Raw genomic sequence first — 26,688 nt, 5'->3', positions numbered from 1 at the left:
GTCACCCTCATTTGATGCTCACGCAAGCACAGCAGAAGCATCACGTTTAAAGGTAACGTGCCACCAACTTAAATGCCAAACATTTATCATCCTTACACACCATCCCCAGTTAAACAGGAAACGTAAACAAGGAGATTAAGCCCCCAACATTGTTCATACTGTGTGTAGACAAGTGAGGTTATTCACAGTATGATTTACATTTTAAGTGCAACTTCATCCTCCCATACACCAGCTGAATTTTGTCAAGAGACCATATACAGTCACAGGAATTCTCAGTTTATGAATGCTAATTTAATCAGTGATGGTGTATATTAACAGGTCACCATTCCTGACATATTAGCAGGATTCACTTGGGTATTTCTTTACTCCTGCCTTGATTATCTGTGTTTTCTCTTAGAATATTTCCAATCTATTTTTATCTAGTTCAAAAAATAAGATAAAGTTGAAGTAGAAAATGTAAGTGTGAACTGCAAATACTTTTTTTTTTCCCTGTTGTTTATTTCAAAATCCTAAATTGAATAGAAACCATAAGGTCTTTAGCTTTAAAAATATCAGTGTGCCTCATGCTATACCAGGAGGCAAACGCATGCTATAAAGGGTAGAAGAACACAGACTTAACCACTTCAAAAGTTGTTTGGACTCTGCTGAAAAAAAACAAACATGTGCTATCAAGTAAGCAAGATCCTCTGTCTTTTTGTCAGCCAGCGAACTCTGCCATTACTGCTGCTGATGTCAGACAGCTTTCAGAATACCCAGGAGTCAGCCCAACTTAAGTCCAGCTTCAGCAGATTAAGTAACAAGAAAATGCATCATGTGAAGTCTTTTCTGGGCAAGGGGCTTCAGCAAAGACACGTGAAGCAGCTGAGCTCACAGGGCAACAGACCTCTCACCTCCCGCTGCTGCCGAGCCTGAAAGACCCCGTGTTCTGCTGGAAAGCTGGGAACCCCCAGGTGAAGGACAGGGGTAATGGTGCAAGGAGCACGAGGCTCACCAGACCAGCCAGTTCCACGGACACCAGTGCAGGGTCTCACGGGAGGAAAGCCACCAAGTCCACCAGCTGTCGTGAGATCTGCGACTTCAATTTTGACGCATCTCATAAAGCTGGGAAAATCTCGAGCTCTCATTCTGCTCCTTCCACCCAGCAAACAGTGGTCCATCTATGAGAAGCCAAAAAAAGCCATTTCTTTTACCATTTAAAAGAAATCCTGCATGTAGGCCTGTAGGGATGACTGCAGGCAACCTTTCTGGTTGAGCAGTCCAGCTTCAGTCCAGAAACCACCAATGCTTCTTAGGAAGAAGCCCAAATTCTGCTGCATGACTTTGTATTCAACTGAGATACGGGGCTTACAAGCATCCATGCTGCTATATGCATTTGCTGACATTGATCCACACCTCTGCACGCAGATCTGCCCTCTCCGTTCCCGGAAAAGATCTTGACTTTGAGCATGAGGAAAGTCACCCCAACCTTCAAAGACAGCAAACGCTCTGACCTTGCAAAAGCTTTCCCCAGGGCTATTTCCATCAGAAGTTAAGTTTTGCAGGATCCAGGTCTAAGTCTTTTAGGCCACGGAGTCAGCTACGCGCATCAGAAAAACAAGAGAAGGTCACTGACAAGAGGAAGCCATCTAGAAATAGCAAGAGTGCTCCGTGCAATGAATTCAAGTAGTAACAAGGCACAAAATGTTCAGTCTGTTTTTACCGCTGACTGTACCCAGCTGCAGTTCTCGGAGATGAATAACCCTGTCATGTCAGAACACAGAGGCAGACACCTGGTATCTCCGGGCTTTTTAAGTTTCTCTTGAAAGCGATGCAAACCGCCAGGAACGGGCGCTCTGCAGAACAGTCACGAAGCTGAGCCGAGGGAGTCTGGCTGCAGCGGGGCAGGACGCGCGGAGAAAATGGGCTCAGCGGCAGGGCATGGGGGTGTTAAATGCAGGTCTGCACTTCCAGAGCGCCACGTGAGCGGCAGAACAGAGGGCAAAGGGCAGCAGCGAGGCAGGACAAGCCTCTTCTGCAGCTCCCGCCAGGCTCCAAGGTGCTGCCCAGGGGCACAAGGAAGGAGCCACCCGCAGAGCTGCGAGGAGGAAGCAGATGACACCAACCGTGTCAGCAGGTTTCTAGCATGCAGATTTTTTCCCATTAAGAAAGCAAGAAACAATGCAGCTCAGAGAGGCCACCAAGAAGGGACTCTGGGCGCTATATTCCGTACCGAAAGCAGCCACGCTAAAAGCTAACGTGACCTGCGGCCAGGCAGCTCTCCTGCGAGCAAACCAACCACTGCAAGGGCAGGTGTCTCCAAATGAGAGCAAAGAGCAGTTTCTTACTATAGCATCAACACGACACACATAAAAGCAGTCTTCCATTTTATGTCCATGTTATTTACAGCATTGCAAAATCTGCCCAGAAGATTCCCTGCAAGACCTCAAACAAAATAAGGAATGGCCGGAGTTTCATCCCATGTCTCTAAAAAATTAGCTTAGGTACTAACAGCTTAGAAACGTTACCTCCCCTCAATCAGCCCAAAAGCAGTGCTGATGAAAAACATGTCAATTGAAAACAGCGAAAACAAAACCATCTCTTCATGCTTTATCTGAATGTTGCTATATATAAAGCCAATGTCTGAAAACATTCCACATATTTTTATTTACTGGCATAAAGCCACTAAGCAGCACAAGCATACTGTTTAACGTAGGAATTTTTCTCTGTTAACAAAAAGAAAACAACTTCGGCATCACTCCTCGATGAGCACTGCCACAGGGCTCCCTGTGCACAACGCTGCTGCTGCTCACACGGGACCATGCCTCCTCTGACCATCCTACGTACGCTGCACAAGCGGCATGGCACTCGGCTACTGATGCACACAAATACTCTTCTCTCGGACCAATGCAAAAAAAAAGAGGAATAGCATCGCGTGACAGAATTAGCATCTTTGCATGCCTCTGGGTTAAGATTTCAGGCCCGCAAGGAGCTGCGAGGCTTAGCTGCTCTCCTGTTGCTGTCCCATCGCCACCGGGACACTTCTGGTGTCTGCTGTCATGTGTTAATGCTGACGTGCGTCAGCATCCTGAATAAGTTTCCAGCTTCAGCTATAAAACAGCCAGAGCTCCTATGAGCCCTGCTCTGAACTCGGGCAGCGCAGAGGCAGTGGGATTAACCGCATTACCCACCGGGCGCGTCGCTGCTCTGCTGAGCGCCCGAGGTGCCTCCAGCACTGCCAAAGTGCGTATCCTGCCCCTCTTCAATCATCTCCCTCCAGCCGTTGACCAGAAGGCAAATGGAAAAGCTTTTGGTAACTTCCAGCTGATCTTGGCTGGGAATCAGTGACTCACAAAGGAAAAAATTCACTGCCGATTCCTTCGCAATCAAAGGTCAAGCAGAGCTCACGCTGGAACCTGCAGAGAGGCTTTCCACGGTCTCACCGGCAACGGCCCGGGCGCCAGGCTCCTTATTCCATCCTTGTTTTTGTTTAGGAAGGCAGATTTGAAGGCTATAAATATTGTTGCACATCTGGCGAGGCACGCCTCAGTGGAAAATCTGTTTCACTGAAGGTAAGCGCCTGCGCTGGAGACGAGCACTTGTCTATCTGCAGCCAGCCCGCAGCAGCCTCCGGTACACAACAGCCTCGGCTTCCTCTCTCGCTCTGCTTTCAGATGTCAAGTCTCAGCAATTTGCAAAGCTGTGCTGTAGTTGTGAAAGACAGTTTTCTGTATTTCCATATGGTGTGAAGTCTTCATAAGGCTCAGCTTATTTTCCCTAAACATGTCAGAGTTTTCGTATTGCTCCCCGCGCGCGATGATCCTGCTCCCTCGACGTGCCGAGCTCTAACCACGTCCAGTCGGCTTTCCTTCCACAAATATCACTTCGCTCCCAGCCTGCTTCTCCAGATTGCACGATCTTCCAGGATTTGCCACCTTCACATGGAGACCATTTCCTCCAAAAACACAATTTCTGCTCAAATGCAAGCAGCTGATGATTTCCTGTGAGAGCAAGGACCGACGGGGGGACGAGGGAAGGCATGGCACGCGCGGCCAGAAGGACGGCGACCGCCTGCCTGCTCCCCGTGCACTGGATCAGACGATTAAAACTGGGCTGCTGGAATAAACCCAAGTGCTGGAAAATACCAAAACTTCAGATTTCAATAGGAAAAAGTTATCTACCGGAACAGAAAAACAGAAAGACCTGCCAGCATTTTTTTTTCAAGCCAAATTTCATTTACTTAAAAAGAACCTACAGTGCTTCTTATAGCACTGCTTTGTTTGGGGAGGGGTGGGAGGCAGAGAGATTCCCCCACCCCCCTAGCCCCCATCTGAGTCAGAACAGTTTCTCTGTTCACACCAGCAGCAGCACAGTAAAAAAAGAAAGAAAAACACAAAACGTGATTACTGTTGTACTAGCTAAGGGTTTAACACTTAAAACCAGAAAGTGCTTTAACATCCTCACAGTGCTGTGTGCTGTAAGTTAGCAATGCCAGCTGTACTTACGTCTGTCCCAAACCCAGAATCTTCCTCCTTTGTGTGCAAGAGCTGCTTAAGAACTGCATCCAAACCATTTTTACCTTCACCCATACACCGTGTGTGTGTGCCCAGCCGCTGAATTCCTGTCAACCAAACTATTCAACATCTGTAAGAGGAAGAGTGCAAAGGTACTGAAATGCAAGCGCCTTGCCAAAAGGGAGATCCAATGCCGTATTTGCTCTGCTCCCAGCGGCTCTCCTGCGATATCCAAAATATACTTACTGTCTAGGAAGCTAGCAAAAGGTTTTAGAAACAGGCATAAGACAGGGTAAAGTGCAGAATGTACTGCTCAAGGACAGAAACTGATGAACAAACAAATGCTTTGCACTTCTTGATTAAAATGCTGGATGCTAGGCAGTAATGAGGAAAGCCAAATTAATTGATTCTAGATAGTGTTGCCTAGGTATGCAAAATAGGGAGATGCAGAAATTCTCCCCCCTTTGCAGAACTAGTTTACAAAGCAATTTTAAAATTTAATAATATGAGTAACAAAGCTCCTGGTCATTTCCAAGGAGCCCTTGGAAATGCTAGGGAGAAAGTAAAGAACTGCCATTTTGTTTGGTATCTAAGTAAGCTTAGAACTTCATTTAAAATTTCTGGATTGTTTCATTAGATTCTGAGGTTGTTTTGACACTGAGAATTCTAACAGAGCTGCAGCAGTTTTTCATAAAGCATGCAAGTTTGCAAGATGCACAATCACACCTTGCAATAGCTGATGAAGGTTTGCTTTCTGAATCAAAAACAGCAATGTCAGGCAAGATGTTGAAAACATTTGAGAACTAGAACTGCAGTGAGGTGCTGCAGTAAGGCACGCTGCAAGCTCACTCCAGTCAAACTTGCTCTGGTCAACAGTTGTTATGTGTAATCTGAACGGAAATCTGGGCAATTTGGGGTTCTCAGGCCTTTCCTCACCCCAAGTAAGACTTTGTATCTACCTGAAGAGGAAACTTGGGAATATAATTTTGTACGAGGGAGTGATGGACACCTTACACATTCATTACAGTACATTACAACCCTCGGGCTATGAAACAACATTTTCAGTTGAAGAATCTCAGGACTGTAACGTTCAATAAACTATTCCTGCATCTTGAACAGTTTGCTTTGGAGACAAGAGACTAAAAAAATTCTTCATCTCATCACTGACACCGTAAGCAATCATCTAACTGGTCCTGAGCATCAAGAATCTGCCGTTTCCTTCTCATTGCTCATCCAAAGATTCAGGGTGAGTAACCAGGGAAGATCATAAACTGCAGCCCCATCTCGTGTCTCTGTTAAAAATACCGTAGTGTAGAACTGCTCTGCAACAATTCCTTAGACCTGCAGTCTTCATCTGTACTAGCATTTATGTCTTATTGACATTTCCTGGGATTCGTTTGTAGTTTCCTTGAAAACAAATGGAAAAGTAACTCATTTTATCATACATTTTTTTTCAAAATGTTGCTCACCAGTGGCAACTTGCACGTATCACACAAACCTTCTCCAGCACTATTCTGCCTGAGCAGGAACCCACCCATCTCCTGCAGCTCTCAGCAGCTGCCTGCCTACCCCTCAGCAGCCTTTCCTGCGTGCTCCTGCTCCTCTGCACACCAGAGACCAGACCAGCCACAGTAGATCTGCTTAGGACACAAATCTGAGTGCTGTGCACTTCCAGTCTACAGCACAAAAAGTAAAGATGAGGACAGAAGCAGCGGGAAGGTCCGTCTTGACCCAGGGTGCATGCAGAGCCAGCCCTCCCCTTGCTTGGAGCAGTGCAGCGCATGCACATGCACGGGTGCACATGGGACACGCGCCACACATCCCAATGAGCTTATTTAAAAAAAAATCGTATGAATTCCTCCAAAAAGAGCTCTGCAGCTTCATTCAGGACCACTTCTATACTGAATTTCACATTTCAACCCCTAGTGCTCCACTAACGCAGGATCTGATTTTTATTTGCTTTAATATTCTCTCCCCTTCTCCCCTCCCACCTCATTTTTCATGAGCCATAAAGTAGCTGAACAGCTCTGAGTTCAGAGTCCAAATATGAGGTTATAAATTTTAGTTCTGTGGACAAAGTAACAGCTTCACTGCACCTACAGTTGCTGCACTGAGTGCAGTTACCCATTTATGAAAGTCAGTGGCCAAAGAGCTGGCAAATCTAGCAGTCAACCAAATGCAGGCTGACTTATGAACACAAACACAGGAAGTAAAGTTTTCACAAAAAATTACATCGTAATTATGCAGTGGCATGGTCTGGAGTTTATTTTATTTGTGATACATCATGGGATTATTGAAATAATGGGCCATTTTATTTTTAAAGACATTCTGGGTTAAAATGACACGCTTGCTATTGTAGATCACCTTACAGGTCATCATCCTTTTTTGTACAGGATTACTTCATTCCTATTTTAAGTTTTCCCTCCGGCCAGGCTTGCACATCAGAGGAACAACTTCATTACCTAATGATCTAGATATACCATGCTACCTGGCTTCTCAACATCAGATCTTGATTTTCTTCTAATGCGGCCTTTGCCAGACTCAGTCATACCTTCAAGGTAAAAGAGAGGAACAATGTTCCTGTCATCGGTACTTTGAGGTTGTCTGTTAAGTACAAATGGTCCTGTCTTATTTTCAAAGACAAGTATCTAAAGAAACATGAAATTATAACTCAATAATCGAAATATTTGTCATAGAGACTTCATATATCTACCTCCTAAATGTGCTGTGTGAACCACAAATGCAGTAAACTGACCTTGTGTTGTTTGTGCACGAAAGCATGTGTTTAGGCATGTGTGCAGAGATACATATCTACAAATATATATGCATATATACACACATCCACCTTCCCACACCTCTGTCCTAACGAGAGCAGACTAGAGGACCCACTAAGGACACAGACATTTGCTGTTAATCAGTCTTCAAACAGCATCTACTCTTGCACACCCAGGCTAATAACTGTGCTTGAAAAGTCTGTAAATAATACAACATTAACTTTTAATCCTATCTTCCCCGCTCCGGCACATATTTTGTATTAAAGTGAATGTTATATAAGGTTGAATTGAGGTTGCTTTTTAATATTACATTAACACTATTTACCATGTGCCGTGCTAATCCCCCTTTGGAAAGAGAGCATATTAGCAATTCTGAAAGCTTATGTTACCATAGCAATAGTCTATCACTGTGAAATATTTATATAATGTCTAACATTTTCACTATGCAACAGCCATCTTCCGAACTGCACTTCCTACTGATCCTCCTGTGCTAGGTTTCCTCTTGGCCCCGGCCAGCAGCTAACCTGCACGCAGAGCTGGGAGCGCCTCGGGGCGTGCAGACCTTCCTGCGCCCTCCGCGTCTGGTTTTCCTGTTCCTGCAGAGACACTGAGCTCCCAACGCTTGGTTTCTATCTCACGCTGCCAGCATATGTTCCCTGAGCAGCTTATATGCTGTTCTAGTCCCAAATTTGTGATATTAGCAACGGGTGGCCTAAAAGCCCTCCTGGGGGGTTAAACTCTACTGTCATCAGGCCATATAAATTTCCCGAACCCAGATGTAGGTCTGGCAAGCCACCTGTTGGCAGTGGGGCGGAGGATTTCCGCAGACGGGTGGATAAGGCTTAACATGGCACTGGCTTACCTTGCTTCCCCTCCTCCACGCCATCCCCCTTTAAATCTTGGTGCTCCAGTCCCTTTAGTAAAGATCGTTCGCTAACCAGGCTACCGAGTCCAAACCAACATCCACAGCCCCAAACCCAATCCGCCTGTGCGTCTCCTCCCGCGGCAGGGCTGCCCATCACTTACTTTGATGTGCTCGTGCAGCTGGGCCTCGTGCTGCCGGGAGAGCTGCTCGTGCTGCCGCTGGAATTCAGCGATGAGGATCTGCCTCTGGATCTGCTGCTTCTGCTTGAGCGCCAGGAGCTCCTGCTGGAGCTGCTGCTCTCGGAGCGTCGGCTCCGTCACGGGCATGGAAAACTGGTGGTCCAAGCGCAGGTCCATCGGGACTGAGGTGGGTGCAACTTGCAAGGGCAGTGCTGTGGTCACATCAACTGCAAAGGGAAAACACAACGGGGGAGATGAGCGGACTCCCCAGCCACACGGGATTTACTTCTTAGCCTGTTCCTGAAGGTCTTTGCTGGACGCGCCGGATGGAACTAAGAATAGCACTTGTTAAACTCACACCCTGCTTTTTAAACAGCAAAAAGCACGACGGCAGTCAAAGTTCAAGCAGTTTTCCTCCAACCACCATCTCCTATAAATATGTGCATTGTTGAAAGGCAAAGAACTTCAATGAATTGCACGTGACCCTTCTTGCTGTCATTCCAAGCCTGTGTATTCAAAACACACATCTCCATTCCGTTCTTCTAGCATCACTTGAAAGGAGAAAGATAAATATTAATCTGAGACTTCACTACAAAGATCAATCTTGTCTAACAACTGGTAGAATCCAAAGGTCAGGACCATGATGGCTTTGTGTTTAAAAAAAATAAAATACACAGAAAAACACTATATGCTGTATTCTTTATTTATCCTTCTATGACCAGGTTGGATGAGGCCCTGGGGAACCTCGCCTAGTGGGTGGCATCCCTGCCAACAGCGGGGGGGGGAAACTGGGTGATCTAGAAGGTCCCTTCCAGCCCAAGCCGTTCTTTGATTCTTTATAAGAATTTCAGGAAAGGATCTTGGCCAAAGTAAATGGGTGATGACCAATCTAGGAAACAAGCAGTGGTGGGGAGCAAGTGCCCTAACGCTGACTGCAGCTCGGGCTCCCAGGGGGACAAAGCTGAAGCACAACCAAGACTGGGGTACAGAACCGCTGTACCCTTGTTCCAGACCCACCTGGAACATGAGACGTCTGCTGAGGGAAGGAGAAAGGAAACCACCACCTTGACTGGCCGTGTAGTGAAAATCAGTTCTTTGCTTACACGAACAGCATCTCCCTGAAGACAAGGAGCTTGTCTTAACTTCGGGCAGGGACTGACATCTATGAAAAATAACTTTGCAATAACTGAACTCGGCTCGATCCTGCTAAAAAACATTACTGTCATCCCATGAATGACCAAACGTTTCTGACTCCACCTGAAGGACAGTTCTGGGCTTCATGTGATCTCTGTACTTTTGCCATGTTTAACACCTTGCTTTACTGGGCAATCGCTTTAAAACTCTTCTGATGCCTCTGAATGAACATCACGTGTTAAAAAATAAAGATGCTGACTCTCCCAAAACATTAAGCTTCAACAAAAACGGAAAATAATGTGCATGTGTTTGGGTTTTTTTTGGTTGTAGTGTTTTGGTTGGGGCTCAGTGAAACGTGTTCTCTGGGGTCACCTGGAGCCACCTGCAAACACCCCAAGCAAAGGAGGATGCGGTGCTGCAGGTGGCACGGGGCAGCGGGCACAGAAGCCACCACCTTACCGTCACCATGCCGCACTGGTGGCATGCCACAAACGCCCACGCACAGCCTTACCAACTCAGACCATCAGTATCACAAACCCTACTCCGACCTTAAAAGAAAGGGTTTTAATTGGGTTTTCCCCCCAGTGCTATCAATATGTTTACTTTTGCCAGTAATTGAGAAACGCGTAAAAAGCTGATGCTGGGAAAAGCCGCGGCTAAACAAAGCAGAGAGGCACACAGCAAAAATAAAAGTGGAGTAATTCAGAGCGCTCTGGGGTGCTTGGGAAGGTGGCAACACCCATCGCCCCAAAGCCAAGGGCACGGCCACAGTGTAGGAACGGGGACCTCGGCCATGCCCACCGGGAAGGAGCCGTCGTGTCCTGCTCACCTCCTGCCTTTTTACTGAGGCCAAGTGGGTTTTTAAGGGCATCCCTGCCAGCACTGCTGGAGCTGAAGGGGTGGAAATTCATGCACCAGGAGATGAATGCAGAAATTTTGCTCAGTCTACACAAAATGGGTTTCATGGAGAACACCACTGCTTCTTCAACAGCAGAAAAATATAGTTTAGCATAGGAAACAGAAAGCACAGCAAAAAGATATCACTGCTTTTATTAGAGAATACAGCTGGGGGGGGAGGGAGGGTCTCAGAGACACAAAATTATCTGAATCAAACTCCTAACCCACACAGCCACACGTACCGTGTCCTCCCACCCGGCCCAGTGCCCTGCCAGCTCCCGGCCCGCCGCATCGGCTGCCTCCCAGCACCTTTGCCACCCAACGCCGCACCAAGCAGCCAAATTCGAGCCGCCAGATTCAGCTTCACAGGCCAAATTTGGCTCCGGAGGCCGGGTGATGGGCGCACGGCGTGTGTGCAGAAAGCTCCGCAGGCTCCCGCACTGTGCCTCGGGAACAGAGCTGGGCTCATGCAGGGGAGGAGGAGGAGGCGACTTTTCTTGGATGGAAGTATTTTCTGCAAAAGGTCAGATCGCTGGAAGTGTTGCTATTATTCAACCCACGAGTTCTCCCCTCCGCTTCCCCATTGTTTTCCTTCCTGTGCCCTTTTCCCCGGGGGCTCTCCCCCGCACTGCAGGCTGGTGGCGCAGGGTGCAGGGCAGCGCCTGGCGCGGCACCGAACGCCCCTGCCTGCAGAAACCCCCAGATGGAGACCTCCCAAGTCCTCCTCGGAAACCGGGATCAGATTTGGTTTGTGAAGTCCCCCAGAGTGACGGAGGAGTGTTTTGGGTTCTGCTCGAGCTCAGGCATCTGACAGGGGCCCTGTAGCTGCTACAGTGCAGCCGCCCTGGCCGGCGGCAGGGCACCGGGGCACGAGCTGCGACCTGAGAAAACACCTGGCTGACCCCAGCAGCCTGCGAAACGGGCCTGGCCTGGGAAAGTACCAGAGGAAAGTTCCCATGCTACCCAAAGTCCCGTCCCCACGCCGGACCTATATGGAAAAATACACGAAATAACAGGTATTTCCAAGCATTTGCACAGAACCAAATAAAATAAAAAGGCAAACAAGCAATCTAGCCTTCAAAAACGTGATGCGCTGCGGCTATCAAAAATCCAATTTAACCATCTGCATCTGAACATTACGGACATTGCACCCCGAGCCTTACAGCATGAAACATGGTCCTGAGCCACCTCACCAGCCGGGAGCAGGGCTGTTGGCCACCCCAAAGGTCCCCTGAGCGTGATTTAACGCAACTTCCTAGTCCCCAAAGCCGGAGGAGAGCTTGAAACAGTTAACCCGAGAGGATCATAAGCCATGAGTCAGTACAGCAAACAACGCGGTGGTCTCTGTGAATCACGAGCTTTTTACACGCCTGGGCTGCTGCAGGAAGATTGCTGAGCACCTGGCAATGACGTCTCCCCTCTTTACAGCCACGGACTAAAGAGTTACCAGCACAAGGGTGGCAGCCGTTGGCTCGGGCGTACCAGTTCGCCGGGTAAATGTGGTTATCTTCGCTGCACAGCGCTGAACTTGTCAGCGTTACTTAGCCTAAACGCAATTTTCCTTGAGACGTGCATGCGTTTTCCTACCAACACCTTTGAGCCAAATACCGTATTTCCTAAAGCAGAAAATAAAAGCTTTTGCCATGCTGGACTGAAACCCAATTTCAGCCAGAAGGAGTACGTTAGTGCAGCCCCGTAGGAGCGGTATGGGAACCGGGAGCTCGAGCTGTGCCCTGTGATAAATTACTCCTGTTTTACCCGGTAATAAGAGCCGTAACTTTGGTGGCGCTGGAGAAGAAAGCCAGCTAATATTCCTGAGAAAACTCGACAAACCTCACGTTTCCTGTCCCGAGTTACGGGCAGCAAAGCGACTAATCCCCCCGAAAAGCCCGGCGCTGCGGCACAGCGCGCCAGCTGCGGGGACCGAGCCACAATTCCCATTCATTGTCTGCGCGCGGGGTGCGTCATCCGTGACTCGTACTATTTCAGTCTCAAAAAACTATTCGAAATGCCATGAGTTCCCAACAGAAGCAGCGAGTGCTTCTGACCTACAGAGCCCTCCCGAAAACAATCAAACCTTCTCTCCTTAATGAACACATCATCAAAACAAAAAAGCCTGTATTCTTATGAATATTTTATGGTAGACTAGAAAATTGCTTTTATAGGTTCTGCCTTGAGAACATATTAATACAATCAGATTCATGACGTTAGCAAAAGCACAAAGACTATATTCAGAGTTTTAATGAGAAATGCCAAGCCCGTGAATTAGAAGACAAGATCTCAATTATGAATAATAAACTATCGCATGTTCACCCGGCCCCTTCCATCACTGTAGGAACATGAGGAAAAAAACAGGAGGAATGACTACTATTTCTCTTAACCTAGGCACGTAGGAATTTTTTTCACGGTTCAGTTACCATTATTTTTACACCAAGTTAGAAACAGTCTGATGGTTTTCCCTCCCCAGACAAATAAAACATGGCCATGCATCAAAGACTGCCTGCATGCTGTACGTTAATTAAGACCTAAAGCATTCTGCCCCTCATCGATTGTAGGCACGCAGTGGCCTCATGGCTGAGATTGCAAATTTGACATCTCACAGCTTGTCCGTACCATCACCCCGTGGAAGTCATCCATCAGTTAAATATACTTGCTGCAATAAACTGACCATCTCCAACGTAATGTAATGCAAGGGCGCATTTCCTACGGAAAGGTTTGGCATTAACATCATTTCACATCAAGGCTGCAGACAAATACGTTATCGGATGGTCATACACGGGGCTTCTCTGTAACAAAAAAGTAACTTCTCTGCGAATACTGAGCATTTTGGAAAGGATTAGAAGGTGACACTACTTAAATACGTACATGTGGTATTCAAATAAAGCTAACAGTACTAGCTGTATTTTCTCCCCCTTCTCCGACACAGCATTTTCATGAAAGTCCTTAAAAGACTGAAAAATAGGATTCAGTCCTGAGAGCACACTGAAATGTACAAGATTTCAGTATGAGGGAGACACGGGACCTTTGAAAACAGATTTCAATTCAAGTCTCCTGTCGGCAGAACCTCTACTTCAGCTGAACTTGAAAACCGTCTCCCAAACCAGTTCTTTAAAAATCAGAAGTGGCTGCCAGAGGAGGCTTTCCTTGTTCAACAGCGCAGCGCCCTAACACACCGCCACCCTGGAGCATCCCCACGCGGCTCCCTCCTGCTGGGGGCCAAGCTGGGCCCCCGACCCCAGCCCCCAGGGGGAAGGCAGGCAGCACCCCTGTCCCGTGTCCCGTCCCAGCAGCAGACAAACTTCGGACGTACCACCACGTGCCCCCAAACACCAGCATTTCAGCTCCAACAGGCACGGGGTGCCTGTGCCTGAGCGTCCCCGGGCAGCGCTGTCCAGAAACCATCGGCTCAGCTTCTCCCCCCGTCTCCCATCCTCCCCGCACTTGGGTTTCATTTCCAGCTAATGAGTTTGCTTTCTAATTACTGCCCTCCAGCCAGATTCTGCCAATAGCAGAACGTCGAAAGAAAAAAAAAAAAAAAAAAAACAACGAGAGGAAGGAAAGAAAAAAAGCAAAAAGCAGAACCGAGAGACCACGCTCCGCATCCGCTGCCTGCCGCTCGCTGCCATCCCAGCACCAACCCTCGGGATCCGTGCAGAGCGCGATCGCGGCGCGCCGAGCGGCAGCTCCTCCTGATGCGGCCGGGCGAGCGGACACGTGCCGGGCGCTCCCCCCGAGCCTGATTTTCAGCCGCTTTCATCGCTGGGCAGGAGCGAAAATAGCGCGCGTCGAGGCGGTCTGTCCCACCCGCCTGATTTCCTGGGGGCCGCCCTGCTGCGCGGGGGGCTGCCAGCTTCGCCAAGCCTCCAAACGCGGCTCCTCGTTGACAAAACGACTTCTCGGTGGCAGGAGCGTGTCACTTACAGCACGCACGCCGCGCAGCAGGGAGGCTTCAGCGCCGTGCTAAATGCTTGCTCAAGGCACCGCCGCGTTAATTCGCCTCGAAGCGGCTCGGCAGCGAGGCGAGGAGAAGAGAGGAGCCACCGCGCGTGGCCACGTCCCCGAGCACGCCGGGCGCTCCTTGCAGCGGCTCCGCTTCCCAAAATGTCACAACTCGCCGAAACGCGAAAAGACAGTGAGATCAGAGCTAATAATAGAAACGAGCTACTGCAGTATCTGACTGCAGCGCCAGGATAAAAGCAGCGTATTTTTGTGTAAACCGTAACGGAGCGGCCGAGGAACACGGTGCGGCGCCCTCAGAGCGCCTGGAAGAGACGCAGCAGGTTTTAACCTGCCACACGCTCTTCCTGGTGGGCTGCCCCGGAGATCGGAGGTATTTCCCCAGAAATTAATAGCCGAGGGAGGGAGACAACAGCACGGTGGGTTGCCACACGCACCGAGCCCGCTCGCTAGGCATGTGCCCAGCCAGAAGCCGCCTGGCAGTGGGAGCAGGGGGCTCGGCGGGTGGCACATGCAGCCGGACACCCACCTCTGTGACACGATTCCCCTGTGCAGGGTCAGGCCAGCAATCTGTCCCAGCAGCTCTGCGAGAACAAGAAAGCTGCCTGCTGGGTCACCGGACCCGGCCCGGCATTCGGGATATCTAACAGATGATACCTGGTAGCAGGAAGGCTTTCCAAATCTGGAAAGCGCGGAGCATGTGATAGCATCGAGTGTTTTGAAACGAAGAAGGATTTGACCCCCCTGTAAAAACAAACAAGCGATCCCCCCCGGCCACGTGTAGGAAGGGCAGGTCCTCGCAGGCTGCAGCGGGGACGGAGCCATCCCTGGAAAGCAGGCGGCTCGGTACGCCAGCGCTGCCATTATTTTTGCAGGGCTGCGTGGGTGAATGCAAATGCAGCCCCGATCCTTCCCTCGGCGCACAAGCTACGAGTAAACAGCAGCTGAGATTTCCTACGAGCACCACACATGCTGCAGTTCAGCAAGGGCTGGAGTCATTCCCCGCTCTGAGAACATTTCACGCGGCATGAATGGGAGCCGAAATTAATCATCCCATCAGCCATTGAAACACATCGTGAGGCACCGCACCGTAGGCAACAGATGGAGTTCTAAATGTCACTCACTCATTCATCGCAGAGAAACTTTCTCCTGATTACTACTGAGACCTGGAGACACGCTCAGGGCACGCCGATCCTGGATTTCAGGACCAGCGTTTCCGATCCTGACCCCTCCACCCGCAGACATGGCACCAACGCGAGCCAGAAGCCCGAGGGAGGTCTGCGTGCACATTCTATTCATGACGGTAGGGAAACCAAACCTTGAAGGCCAGCCCGTTGACCCTGCCCTCTCCATCTTAGAGTTAAAACAGTACAAAGTGTCTCTTTACTTGAAGAAGAAAAATCATTAAATTACATCAACAACAGACAGAAAATGACGTTTTGTAGCATTTTCCAGCTTGCAGCCTCAGAGTCTGGGTAAAAGCAGACTGTCACAGCCAAATACCCGATCTCACAGACCAGATGTCTCTGAGGGCTCTGCCTAAAGGACCGCAGAGGACTCCAGGACTCCTGATGGGAGGCTGCAGCGCCCCGACCTCCTGCACCCCCTTGGCACTACACCCTCCTGCAGCAGGAAAGCCAAGCGCTCCGAAAACACAACAGAGCACCACAGAATGCACAAAACAGTAGGTAAGTCCTTAACGAGAACCTGAAGAGTTCACGTCCCAGTGTCTGCAGGAAGGCCACGCATCAAACCTGGATGGCACAGATGTCTTCCAGAGATGTGCCTGTGCAGGACAGCGGCACCCCAAGGGAGACGCTCAACTTTCGCTGCCTCTTTTCAGTCGTTATCTCACTCCATCTCGGTGTTTCAGTCAACGTCTCTAACAAATGAGCACTGCTATCATCTCCAGTGCTTTTACTGAAATCAGAGATAATGGGATCAAGAGTAAGCTTGGAACGTTCCTCACTTTAGACTTCATACAGCTGCGGCAAACCTTTCCTTGCATGTTTTCCTCATGCCTTCCTTTCATCCTGGGGGGTAGCCAACTGAAATCCACTTGAGTTTCCATGGGAAAAATGTCTAAATAACTACATAATAATTAAAAACAGAATAAAAAAATACAAAAAAAAACCATACAACCCTTCTTAAAAGACGTTCCTGGGAACGTAATTTTACCTGCCTCCTCACTTCAAGCATTATCCAGCAATCGAAGCCCTTTGATCCATCTGTCTAGTTGCTGGTACAAGGAACTCCTCACTTTACCCGACACCCAGCACAAAACGGGAGGTTAAAGGAAGATCTGATATACTTCTGAAGAAACAAACCCACACAGATTTCTCATACGCTCTTGTCTCATCTCACCCTGAACTTCCTTCAAGGGAAGATGGCACTTTTGAAAGGAGAATTAAAGACTTGAGGAGATGGGGCAGGAGCCTGGAAAAAGGACTCAAGTCTCTTCCTGAGATTATATATATGGAAAACTCCTTGTGAGGAAAAAATCCACCCAGCTAGGTATCTATGGGAGAGTTTGAGGGATACATAGCAAAGATGAGGTTTGCTAGATGCCTGGGCCACTTGACAAGGCTCTAGAGCCAGCAAAGCTGCGACCACCGCATCGGTGTGAACAGAAGGCAGCAGGCGAAGCAGCCCTGGAGCAGTAGAAGGAGTGCCAGTGGGACAAAATGACAGGAGGACAGCAGGCACCATGTCTCCTCCTTGCTCGGATATGTCAAGGAAGAAGAGTAAAGAATGGTTTTCCCACGGTAGCACCCACCACAGCACAGCGGTGCGGTCAGGCGTTGGGAAGGGACGTGGGGCAGCAAGATGGGAACCGAGGGGAAGGTTCTCCTGAGCCAGGGTGGTGCCAGCTGGTAAACGGCCAGGCCACTGGGGAGAGTGGTGCGATAAAAGCAGTTACTGCTACGGGGAAACGCTGTCAGCTTCCTGAAGACATCGAGAGGAGCCGGGAGATCAAAGCCACCTATCTGTTGCTGAGGAGGAATGCTGGTGCTCTGCCAAAACCACACGGAGAGCACGCAGCCAGCTCGTTCTCCTGCGCCTGCAGCATCCCTCCTTGCGAGGTGAGAGGAGGGGAGTGCTGTCACCAGCAGGGGCACGAGCAGCTGCACAGGAGCTGGGCACTGCCAAGGGAAGGTGCCAGCAGCCGTGGGACTCTCCACGAGAACCGGGTCTCCAACGAGCAGCTCGGGACCTGATGCGCTCATTTATTCAGAAGATAAGCGGCGGTATGTAAACTCCCTAAGATCAAAAGAAAAGGTAAAAGAAAATTCTTTGGAATTGCCTTCCCCATTACGCATCCTGGAGTTTACCAAAAAAGACATATTCTGACGGTTTGAAACAGCAAGTGAATGAATGGTGATTATTAATAGGCTAGGCAGCTCGTTTCTGTCACCAATCAAGTGACTCCCAGCTGTACAACAAGCCCCGGAACGTGCGATGCAATGTCCTCAGCCACAGAAAAGCAGCAAAAATAGCAACTGAATTGCAAGCTGAGAGAGGAGAGAGCTCAGCAGCTCTCACAAAATCCCAGGGATTGCTCCAAGGCTGCAGTGCTTTCCGCAGCCTGTTCAAAACCAGGATCCTGGCCCAAGGCGACCGGCGTACGTTCAGACAGGCAAGTGCCCGCAGCCTTCCGCTCGCGGGGCTTCTGCTTTCCAGTAACCCAACGCCAGGTACATCAGCCCAGGACGTTACTTCTTATCCATTCCAAATGACTAAGGTGTGCAGAACAAAATATGCTATTTTAAGAGAAGCTCAAAAATAAATAGCTTTCTAGAGAAATTCAGATAACCTCAGAATCCTCAGATTCCATGACAGCGCAGAAAAATTACATTAAAGCACTTCCTCATTTCATAAAATCATGTCTTTCACTTCCTTAAAGCAAATACTATGAAACACTCGAGTTAAGATTTCTATTTTTTTTTTTTTTTTTAAAGATGTGCCAGATGAAGTGAACATATCAGGCCGACAAAGAACTGAGAACAATTACAAAACCCTTTTGTTAAGGAAACCCATCTGAATCAGCACGGACTAACAGGAACAATCAGCCTTTCAGTTGCTGGTACCAAAATCCTGAAAGACGGTGGCAGATTTTTCTTGCACCCCCCATCCTAGTCGTACTCCATGCATGACAAGTTTTCCAACGTCACAGCGATGATCCTCACTCAAAGCAAGCTTTTTCTTGGCATTTATGTACGGCCTTCAAGCCACTGACATCAGCACGGCCTTTTAAAGAGGGAACAACAATTCAGCACTCATTCTGCTGAAAACATCCCAGTCTGTGCAGACCAGAACATTACCTCCTTTATCTGGTTTGCTGAGGCACTTCTTCCCATACACGTGGGGAGCCAGGGAGATACAGGATGAGTTTTAACATGAGAGTTTTAACACAGAAGATCCACAACACAACAGTTAAGATACAGATTTAGTTATAATTAAATGGAGTCTCACAAGGAATACTTTTTTTTTTTAATTTTAAACTTTCCTTCTTAAGGAAATAATAGTGCAACATGGAACTTCACTATAAAGGAACACATTCTTTTAAAAGGACAGCTGAATTTTGTTGCTTCAAGCTTCTGGAGTTAAAGTTCTAGATATTTTATTGAAGTGTGTGAGTCAGTTGGCTGGCAGCAGTATCTGTTCAGCAGCTTCCCAAGCTACTTGGGCAGCAGCAGCATTTCAGAGGGCAATAAGGAGACTGCCATCACTGCCTGCCCATCTCATACACACAACTAGTTGCAAATTAAAAGGTCCGTGACACTGAGAACAGCATCTGAATTTAGCAAAACCTTGCATATGTATATATTTAGTAAAACCCTGTATATATATATAAATGGTAGGTCAGTCAAGCACCTAAAACATCCATTTCCCACTCTTCCTAGCATCAACCAAAGGAGGAGCACAATATGCCTGCTTCCCAGCCCTCAACGTTTATCTTGTTGTCCAGCTACAGCTTCCACATTGCCTGAGGTAGAAAGGCAAGAAAAAACAAGTGTATATTTTAAGGCTCACAAGAATATTGAACATTAAAAATTAGTGTTTTGTCCCCTTCCTGCATCTTTATTCTCTTGGATGACCTACCCACAACTGGACGCTAGAGCAATGACCATGACACTCCTGTGCTCCACAGGGCTCTGCGGAGAAGAGGGAAGAGAAGGACAGACAGTATGCTCCCACCCCGACATGTACTGACAGAGAAGCAGTACACACTTCTTTAAAGAAGGTTGGATGAAGGGGGACAAACACCCAAGTAGGTTCCCACTTCCCCTCTTATTTCCTTCAGCACATTTTCATCAACTTTTCTGTGACACCCATCTCTCAAAAACCTTGGTAGCATGCACAGAAAAGAAGGCACAAGTTGGGTGCAGAAGTGAAAGCCTCACCTTTATTTCGACCCCACTATTAGAAAGCTACTGGACTGAGAAGAATCCAAGCTGAAGACAAATCATACAGAGCTGTATAAAATGTGGGTTATGTTCCACCTACACTACCTCAACTGCAGCTAAAGCAACAGGTGAGTGAGTCCTCCCGTCCTGCTCCAGGGAGTAAGGCAACGCAGGTTAACATTGCTTACGGTCCTTCAGGGTCAAACATCATTTTATTGTGCTGGGTGCAAAAACGGCGGTCTTAGTAAAAAAAAAAAAAAAAAAAAAAAAAAAAGAAAGATGGTCTTGATATGTTAACTATAAATATCATCATAGCTAAACTTGAATTGTCAAAGCACTTCCACAAAGAGTTGGTTTTGTTCCTTGGAACGTAACCTCCAAGGTCAGGAGGTTTGCTCACCATGCTCATCCATGTAAATGTTCCTTAGAAGCAACCTTAAATACTAAAGCATCTCCTTCAACATCTCCTGCTATTTAGAGAATAAAACACCACACTGCTTGCAGATTGGGATTTTGGTGCAAGCTCCAGTGTAGCACCCAGTCTGACCGCAGGGCTACGGGGGAGTATATGTCAGCTAATGTAAAACCTAAATCCCAGCGTGCAGCTCAAGAACTCCCAGAGTGGTAAAAACAAAGAGAATAAAATGAGTGGCACGGTGTCAGTGAATTAAACACTCTCATTTAGGAAATTTAAGAGTGGGACCTATTCCTCTGCAAGAAGGAACAAGATGCTGTGAGAAGCTCAAAGGTGAGAGACTTAAAATATATATATGAGGACAGAAAAATATATATGTATCCTTACCCAAAATAGAAATGACTTATCTTCAGAGCGCTGAAAATGATAAAAGGTTTTAGAAAGACCCTCAAGAGGGTTCAGTGATTCAGCTGACCAAGGCTTAAGAGGACACTAGGTTACAAAGGGGAGACATGGACAAAAGGCATTCAGAAAACTGGAAAAAGATAAAAAGGACATGTGGGCAAGCAGCTGAAGAACAGCTACAGGAGGTAAGCTGAAGAAGACTGCTTTAAAGACAAGTTTAGGAAGGTTAAAGTTGATTTAATGTAACTGGAGACAAGTAGAGATGGAAATAATTTGCCCATTGCTAAAGGGAAAGAGCTCGCTGGCCCACTAGCTGGTCCATCCTCCCTCCTGCCTATACCAGGGTCTACACCAAAAAATCTCCCCTCCCTCACTACATACAAGTACCATCCCTCTCATTTCTGCATCGTGGTTGCCTCCAGAAGCCCCGCACTGAGCTCCCAGGTTGTGCTAAACATTAAAACTCCTGGCAGGAGCCTGCAACAGCCCTGAAGAGCTTCTCAGCGGAGAGAGGAGGAGAAGGCTGACTTGCATTGACATCTCTCTTCATACCCCTTTTTTCTTAAAGGTTTAGAAAAGCGCTAGTATCGACCACGACCCCCTGCGTTTTTCAGAGGGAAAGCAGGGTGGCAGAGGAGCGAAGGCTGGGTGGGAGGCACCAGCCTGAAGCAGGAGGCACACAGCCATAGGCAGGACTGGCCGGGGTAACACCAGCACAACGTGGTGACTGGGGGGATATGGCATGCCTCTCCTGCCAGTTTCCATCTGTGGTGTTACGGGGCAGGAAGAGCAGCAGTGCGAGGCACAACCTAGGTAAATCCCAAATCAGCAGCAGGACTTGTACCAGCTGCCCGCCATTTTCTGGATGACTTCTCCCACTGCTTTGAAACCATCCGTGGCTGGAATTGTGCCTTGCAGGAGCACGATGTCAGTACAAAAACATCCAAAGTTCCTCGTCTGGATTAAAAGAACAGGGAAGGTAGCATTCCTCTGCGTGCCTTCTCAAATTTAGCATCCTTCTTGGCAAAGACTGTCAACAGCAGCACATCTGGAAAGTTAACAGAAAGTTAACACAAGTCCACCACTCTTCAGGTTAGGGAATGCACAAAGGGATGATGCAGCTTCTTCGAGTCTGTCCTCAGATACAGAACCTCCCTTTATATCAGGTTTCAATAACTGGAATGTGTGACAAACATGAGTCATTCGTTTCCTGTATCCACTTCAATACTTCTATACCAAAACTCGTTTCAAAGAACGTATCTAGAGCTAAACAGACAGATAATCACTACCTAAACCAAGCTTCTTCTGACAAAATTCTTCTTTGATACCACTACACAATTAATCTCTTCTCTATCCATTTCTTTTACATAAACAGTATTTTATTTGCAGGTCACTTTAAGCAAGCACCAAGGGGTTCTACACCCTCATCCCTCGAGTCTGAATCCACTCTTTCTGTTTTTCAGGAAGTGTTAAAAAGCCATCTATATACAATCTTTCTATTCGTAGTAGTTTATTTTTTATTTTTCTTCTGTGCAATACAAGGTTGAAAAAAACTCTGAGGAGGCAGGTGGCACCCCTGCAAGGTGCACGGGGCAGTGCTTGGCTCTGGGCTGACTCGCCGTTGAGCTTATTGCTTTTGCTGTGCCATTCTGTTTTAAAGCTGCCAATGCCATATTTTCTGTTTCTCAAACACATCAAGTTATGGGAAACATTGAGTCAGGAATTTTCCTCTCATTTAGGGAAGTATTTTATAAAATAATGCTTTCTTAATGTGTAGTTGCCTCAATGTGCTATGTCATTTACAGAAAATCTGAACTTAAGGAGTGTGTTTGTTTTTTCTTACAGCACAGAGAATTCATCAAATAAGATGTATAACCAAAAGATTACAGGAACAGTCATCCTTGCAAGGCAAGCCAGACCATTTGAAATACTCATAAAACACAGCAGCATGTGTGAAAATGAACTGCTCAGCTCCCCTTAGAGCATCTTCCTCAAAAAAAGCAATTCTTGCTCATAAATCCTAAAAATAGATAGAGGACATAAAGAGAGTTTTACTTCTAAACAGCACTGATAAACACTTAAGGTTCCAGTAGCTGGTTTCTAAGATGGGCATTAAAGAACTGAAACAACCGCAGAGAAAAAGACCACAATGGCTGGAAGGTGGTGGAGAATATGCCGCCGTGACGGATGGGAGGTGGATAAATCCACGGGAACTGCAGAAATACTGGGTTACAACATGCAAGGACCAGCTAAGGGGAAACCTCAGGTGCTTGCGGGCTCTGGGGCTGCAGCAAAGGGCCCACAGCAAGCACCAAGAGAAGCAGCAGATCTTCCCCCTCTCACTTTGCAACTCCTTCTTGCCAGCTGAAAAGCTTCTGCAGAGCACAAGGAACTGACCTCAGTGCTTCTGGGTGGCATTTGGCTTTACACACAGCATAAAGCCAGGCAAGGTAATCCAGTGGCATTTTGCGTGATGGACTGCTTGTGTACATTCGTGGCTGCGAGACGAATCCCAGAGCACGCGTCTCCTGGCGGGCCAGCAAGCCGTGCTCGGAGGCCACACAAAGCTCCTGCACCCCACAGGGCGTGAGGGCTGTGGGAGCCCCCCAGTCTGCTCTGCCCTCCCAGCTCCCACAGGAGACAGGCCTGGGGTTTCAGAGAGGACCTTCAGTAGGAGGGGAAGAAAAGAGCTGCACAGAGAATTAACCCATCCCTCTGGTGGTTCCCGGTACCAGCACAGGGGAACATAACAGCCGCGCAATACCACAGTGATACCGAACTGCCCCTCCGCATCCCCACAGCATGCCAGTCCTCTCCTGCAAGCTGTTCCTTCCTGCGGCACACATTACTGCCCTGAACACCAAGGCTGATGATTTCAGATTAGCACTTGGCATTTCCAAAACGCTATTGTTACTGCTTTAGGTATACAGAAACTTCTAGAAAGAGACAGATCTCTGTGTTTGCCTATGAGTGGGACCACCCACCTCAACTACAAAGACAACGAGCAGAACTCAAAGGATGATAAATTCCATGTAAATGTTTCCATACTGAAATAAGGCAGCCTTAAATCACTGCAGCCTAATCCTCCCGTGATTTAGCATGCTTTAATTTGCATGTTTCCACTTCACAGCCGATTTGCCTCAAGCCTGCCTCGCTGGAGGTACGGGGCTCCCACTGCGGAGCCCTGCTTTGGCAGGTCCCGTGCGGCAGCACCAGCTCCCTGGGCTGACCCCAGCCCTGCCACGGGCCCGGGAGAGTTAGGAAAGCCCTCACTGTGTGTCTGTAAGGCACTCAGGAGTCCAGAACCGATGCCTGAAAAGGAGGGAGGGATGAAGCTGCAGGAGATACAGCTCCCCTGCCTCCGACAGCAGGGTGGGCTGAGGAGATCCCACCACCACGGCACTTTTTTCAGGGACAGCTGGACCGGAGTGGGATGCAGAAGTGATCCCAGCCGTACATGATCCCTTCCACAGGCAGAGAAGAGCTGGGTTACTGAGCTGACCAGAGACATGGAGGCCATTCTGCAAGAGGAGACTACAAAACTAACTTGGCGTAGCAAAAAACGGGCTGCCAGGAGATTTTATGGGTAGAGTTGGGCTCTGAGCAATGTGATGTAGCAGGGGGCATGTCCCTGCCCACCACAGGGGGTGGGACGAGGTGGTCTTTAGGGCCCCTTCCCACCCAAACCTTCTGTGAAGGGCTGGGGAGGAGGTGAAAGCACGAGGTGGGGGAAGGCACACAGACACGGGGCAATGACAGCGGCACCCAGCTGGCTGCGTCGTCTCTCCTCACTCAGTTCTTCGCAGTCCTCTGCTCCGTCTTGTATACACTGGCGTACTTTTCATTTGCGAACATGTACTTCCCTCCTTGCTTCCTAGATCTGACTGCACCCACAGCGACCGTCTCCAGAAGAGCTTTTTGGCTGATTGGTTCTAAGCTTTTTGGGCCATGACTATTCACAGGTCAACTACGTCGTAAGGATCCACGCGTGAAAGGCCGCTATTTGCTGATCAGAGGAGCAGTGAATTATGTACAGAGGAAGTTAGGCCTATTTTCAGGGGGACAGCATACAAATAGCACAAACCAGTGCTGTTTCCCACCAGACAGCTGGTTTTAGAAGGTCTGCTGTAATAACTTTGCAGATTAAAACAGAACTGGATAAATCCGAAGTCACGGGTAGGCTGAAATGTCATACAGTCATCTGATCAGCAGCACGTACTTAGAGATAGCAAAACTCACTCTTGGCCTTACCCAGACTTTGACCTCCTTGTCCAATCATCACTTTGTCAGAAATGTTACCTTCAAAGTTTTAAGTGACAGTACATTTGTTTGTACCATTGGTTTCTGGTGAGCAAGCCTGTTGCCTTTGGTAGGTCACTCAGTTTTACCATCTGCCTTGATTTACGCTTAAGAAACGCATTGTTTCTGAAATCCCTGGTGTCGTACACGATGGTACCACGCCAAACCCAGCGAAGACATAACCAGAAGCACTTTGATTCTGTGCCACTTCAGTGTAAATGCTCACAGTTAATGGAAAAATGATACCATCAAAAGCCTGCGCAAGAGCTCTACAAAGGCATCTAGCGGTTTTCTGTCCTTCCTCCCACTCAGCCCCACGCTGGGTGAGGGCATGATCATTAATTCCCCTGGACAGCTCAGCGTGGGACAGCCTGAAGGGCAGGGCCAGTGCTGGGGACAGTCGATGGCACCTCCTGACAAGCAGCGCTGCGGGGAGATGCCTGCCCACCATCCGCCTGCGACCACTGCCACATCCATCCCTGGGGAGCCTCAGGAGCAGCGACACCGGCAGATTGCCACTAGATTAAAACAAAATCACAAATTGAACATTTTCTCCAATAAATTAGTTTCAAGGTTTCACAGGAAACCTTTCACGGGAAACACTTAGCATCGTTTCTCATTACTTGTGCCCTAAACTTCAATAAAGCGAGCTGTTCAAAGCCTAACACCACAGCATGCTGAAAATATTAGCACTGGGCCATAAACAACAAGGGATGCCAAGGCCTCCCACCCTCAGCTCAGAGCGACCACGCTCCAGCAGACCGACATGCAGCAACACAGAGGAGCACCGACCTGCACGGTCCTTTTCGTCCAGACAGGGCACAGAGGTAGGCTTGGACAAAGCCTACACAGTAGTTTGGCAATGCTCTACGAAGACTTGTTTTAAAATAATAATAAAAAAAGAAGAGATTTGAAGCCTCCCACTAAACGCACTCATTCCCCTTATCGCCTCCAGATGTATTAGTCCAGTTCACCCCACCTTAAAGGCAGGATGCTGAAGGTACCCCTACATGAGTAGCAGTCGGCTTCAGGCAGCTGCACACACGCTTACTGATTCAAGTCAGTTTATCGATCAGAACATGCACATCAGAGCAAGACGGCTGTGTGGGCACGTGCTGCTACACAGCTGGAAACTAAACCCGTGGCAGGAGAGATCCTTCACGGCAAGATTTTCCCTCTCCTTCTGAACCCATCTCAGATGCATGAAGAAGCTATCCAGCCGTGCTGACAGCAACAAAAACATGGCAATATGTCATCTAGCTGGTCCTTTGGAAGGAAAAAAACAAAATTATTCAGTAAGGTCTTGAAATTTTATACCTGACTTCTCCTTGCTTTGACCATAACCTCACAAGTGATGCCAGCAGCAAGCCCACCTGGCACACGTAAGGCTAAATAGCCACTGCTTGTGAAAATGAATGACATTAGCAGACACTTTAAGATCTGGTTTGCAACGGCAAACCTTCCTTGCCTGAGGAAGGCGACATTCATGACACTGCAGCTCTCCTTTGCTCTGCAGGATTGCCAGGGGCAGGTAACGAGGCAGAGACTCATTTCACAGGCGGTGCTGAACCCATCAAGGAGGCGTCAGATTTAAGCAGGGTTTAACCTTCATCAGCATCTATGCCGGAGTTGGAGATGTTCTCAAGGCTCACAGACAGCTGTATTCACCAAGCGATATGCAACTTAGGCATTTAGACGTAAAGCAGCATTTAGATATAAAATAGCAGTTAATATCATAACTCGAAGGTGCAACATAATGCTGTGACGGTGCATTGCCTAACGGCTGCCTGGAAGTGGAAGTCTTTATCATAGGCAGGAAGCTATTTTCTGGGATAAAGATTAAAGCGTGTTTTGAACTGCACGCC

The 26,688-nt window shown here is 48.2% G+C and overlaps 1 protein-coding gene across 13 annotated transcripts in view; it reads right to left on the bottom strand.

Annotated features, from left to right (window-relative positions):
- The window catches only part of HDAC4 (histone deacetylase 4), a 243,219-nt gene that overhangs the window by 108,210 nt on the left and 108,321 nt on the right, over window positions 1-26,688 (bottom strand). For 11 of the 13 annotated variants that reach the window (XM_035330833.1, XM_035330832.1, XM_035330836.1 and 8 more), the window contains one exon: window positions 8,291-8,535. In XM_035330833.1, the coding sequence (XP_035186724.1) occupies window positions 8,291-8,535 (245 nt within the window). Of the gene's footprint in view, window positions 1-8,290; window positions 8,537-13,649; window positions 13,807-26,688 lie in introns of those variants that run through there. The other 2 variants (XM_035330831.1, XM_035330837.1) reach the window with 2 other exon arrangements.

The sequence above is a fragment of the Oxyura jamaicensis genome, chromosome 7 (genome assembly GCF_011077185.1).
Source record: "Oxyura jamaicensis isolate SHBP4307 breed ruddy duck chromosome 7, BPBGC_Ojam_1.0, whole genome shotgun sequence".
NCBI lineage: Eukaryota > Metazoa > Chordata > Aves > Anseriformes > Anatidae > Oxyura > Oxyura jamaicensis.
This window is presented reverse-complemented; position numbering and strand designations above follow the sequence as displayed.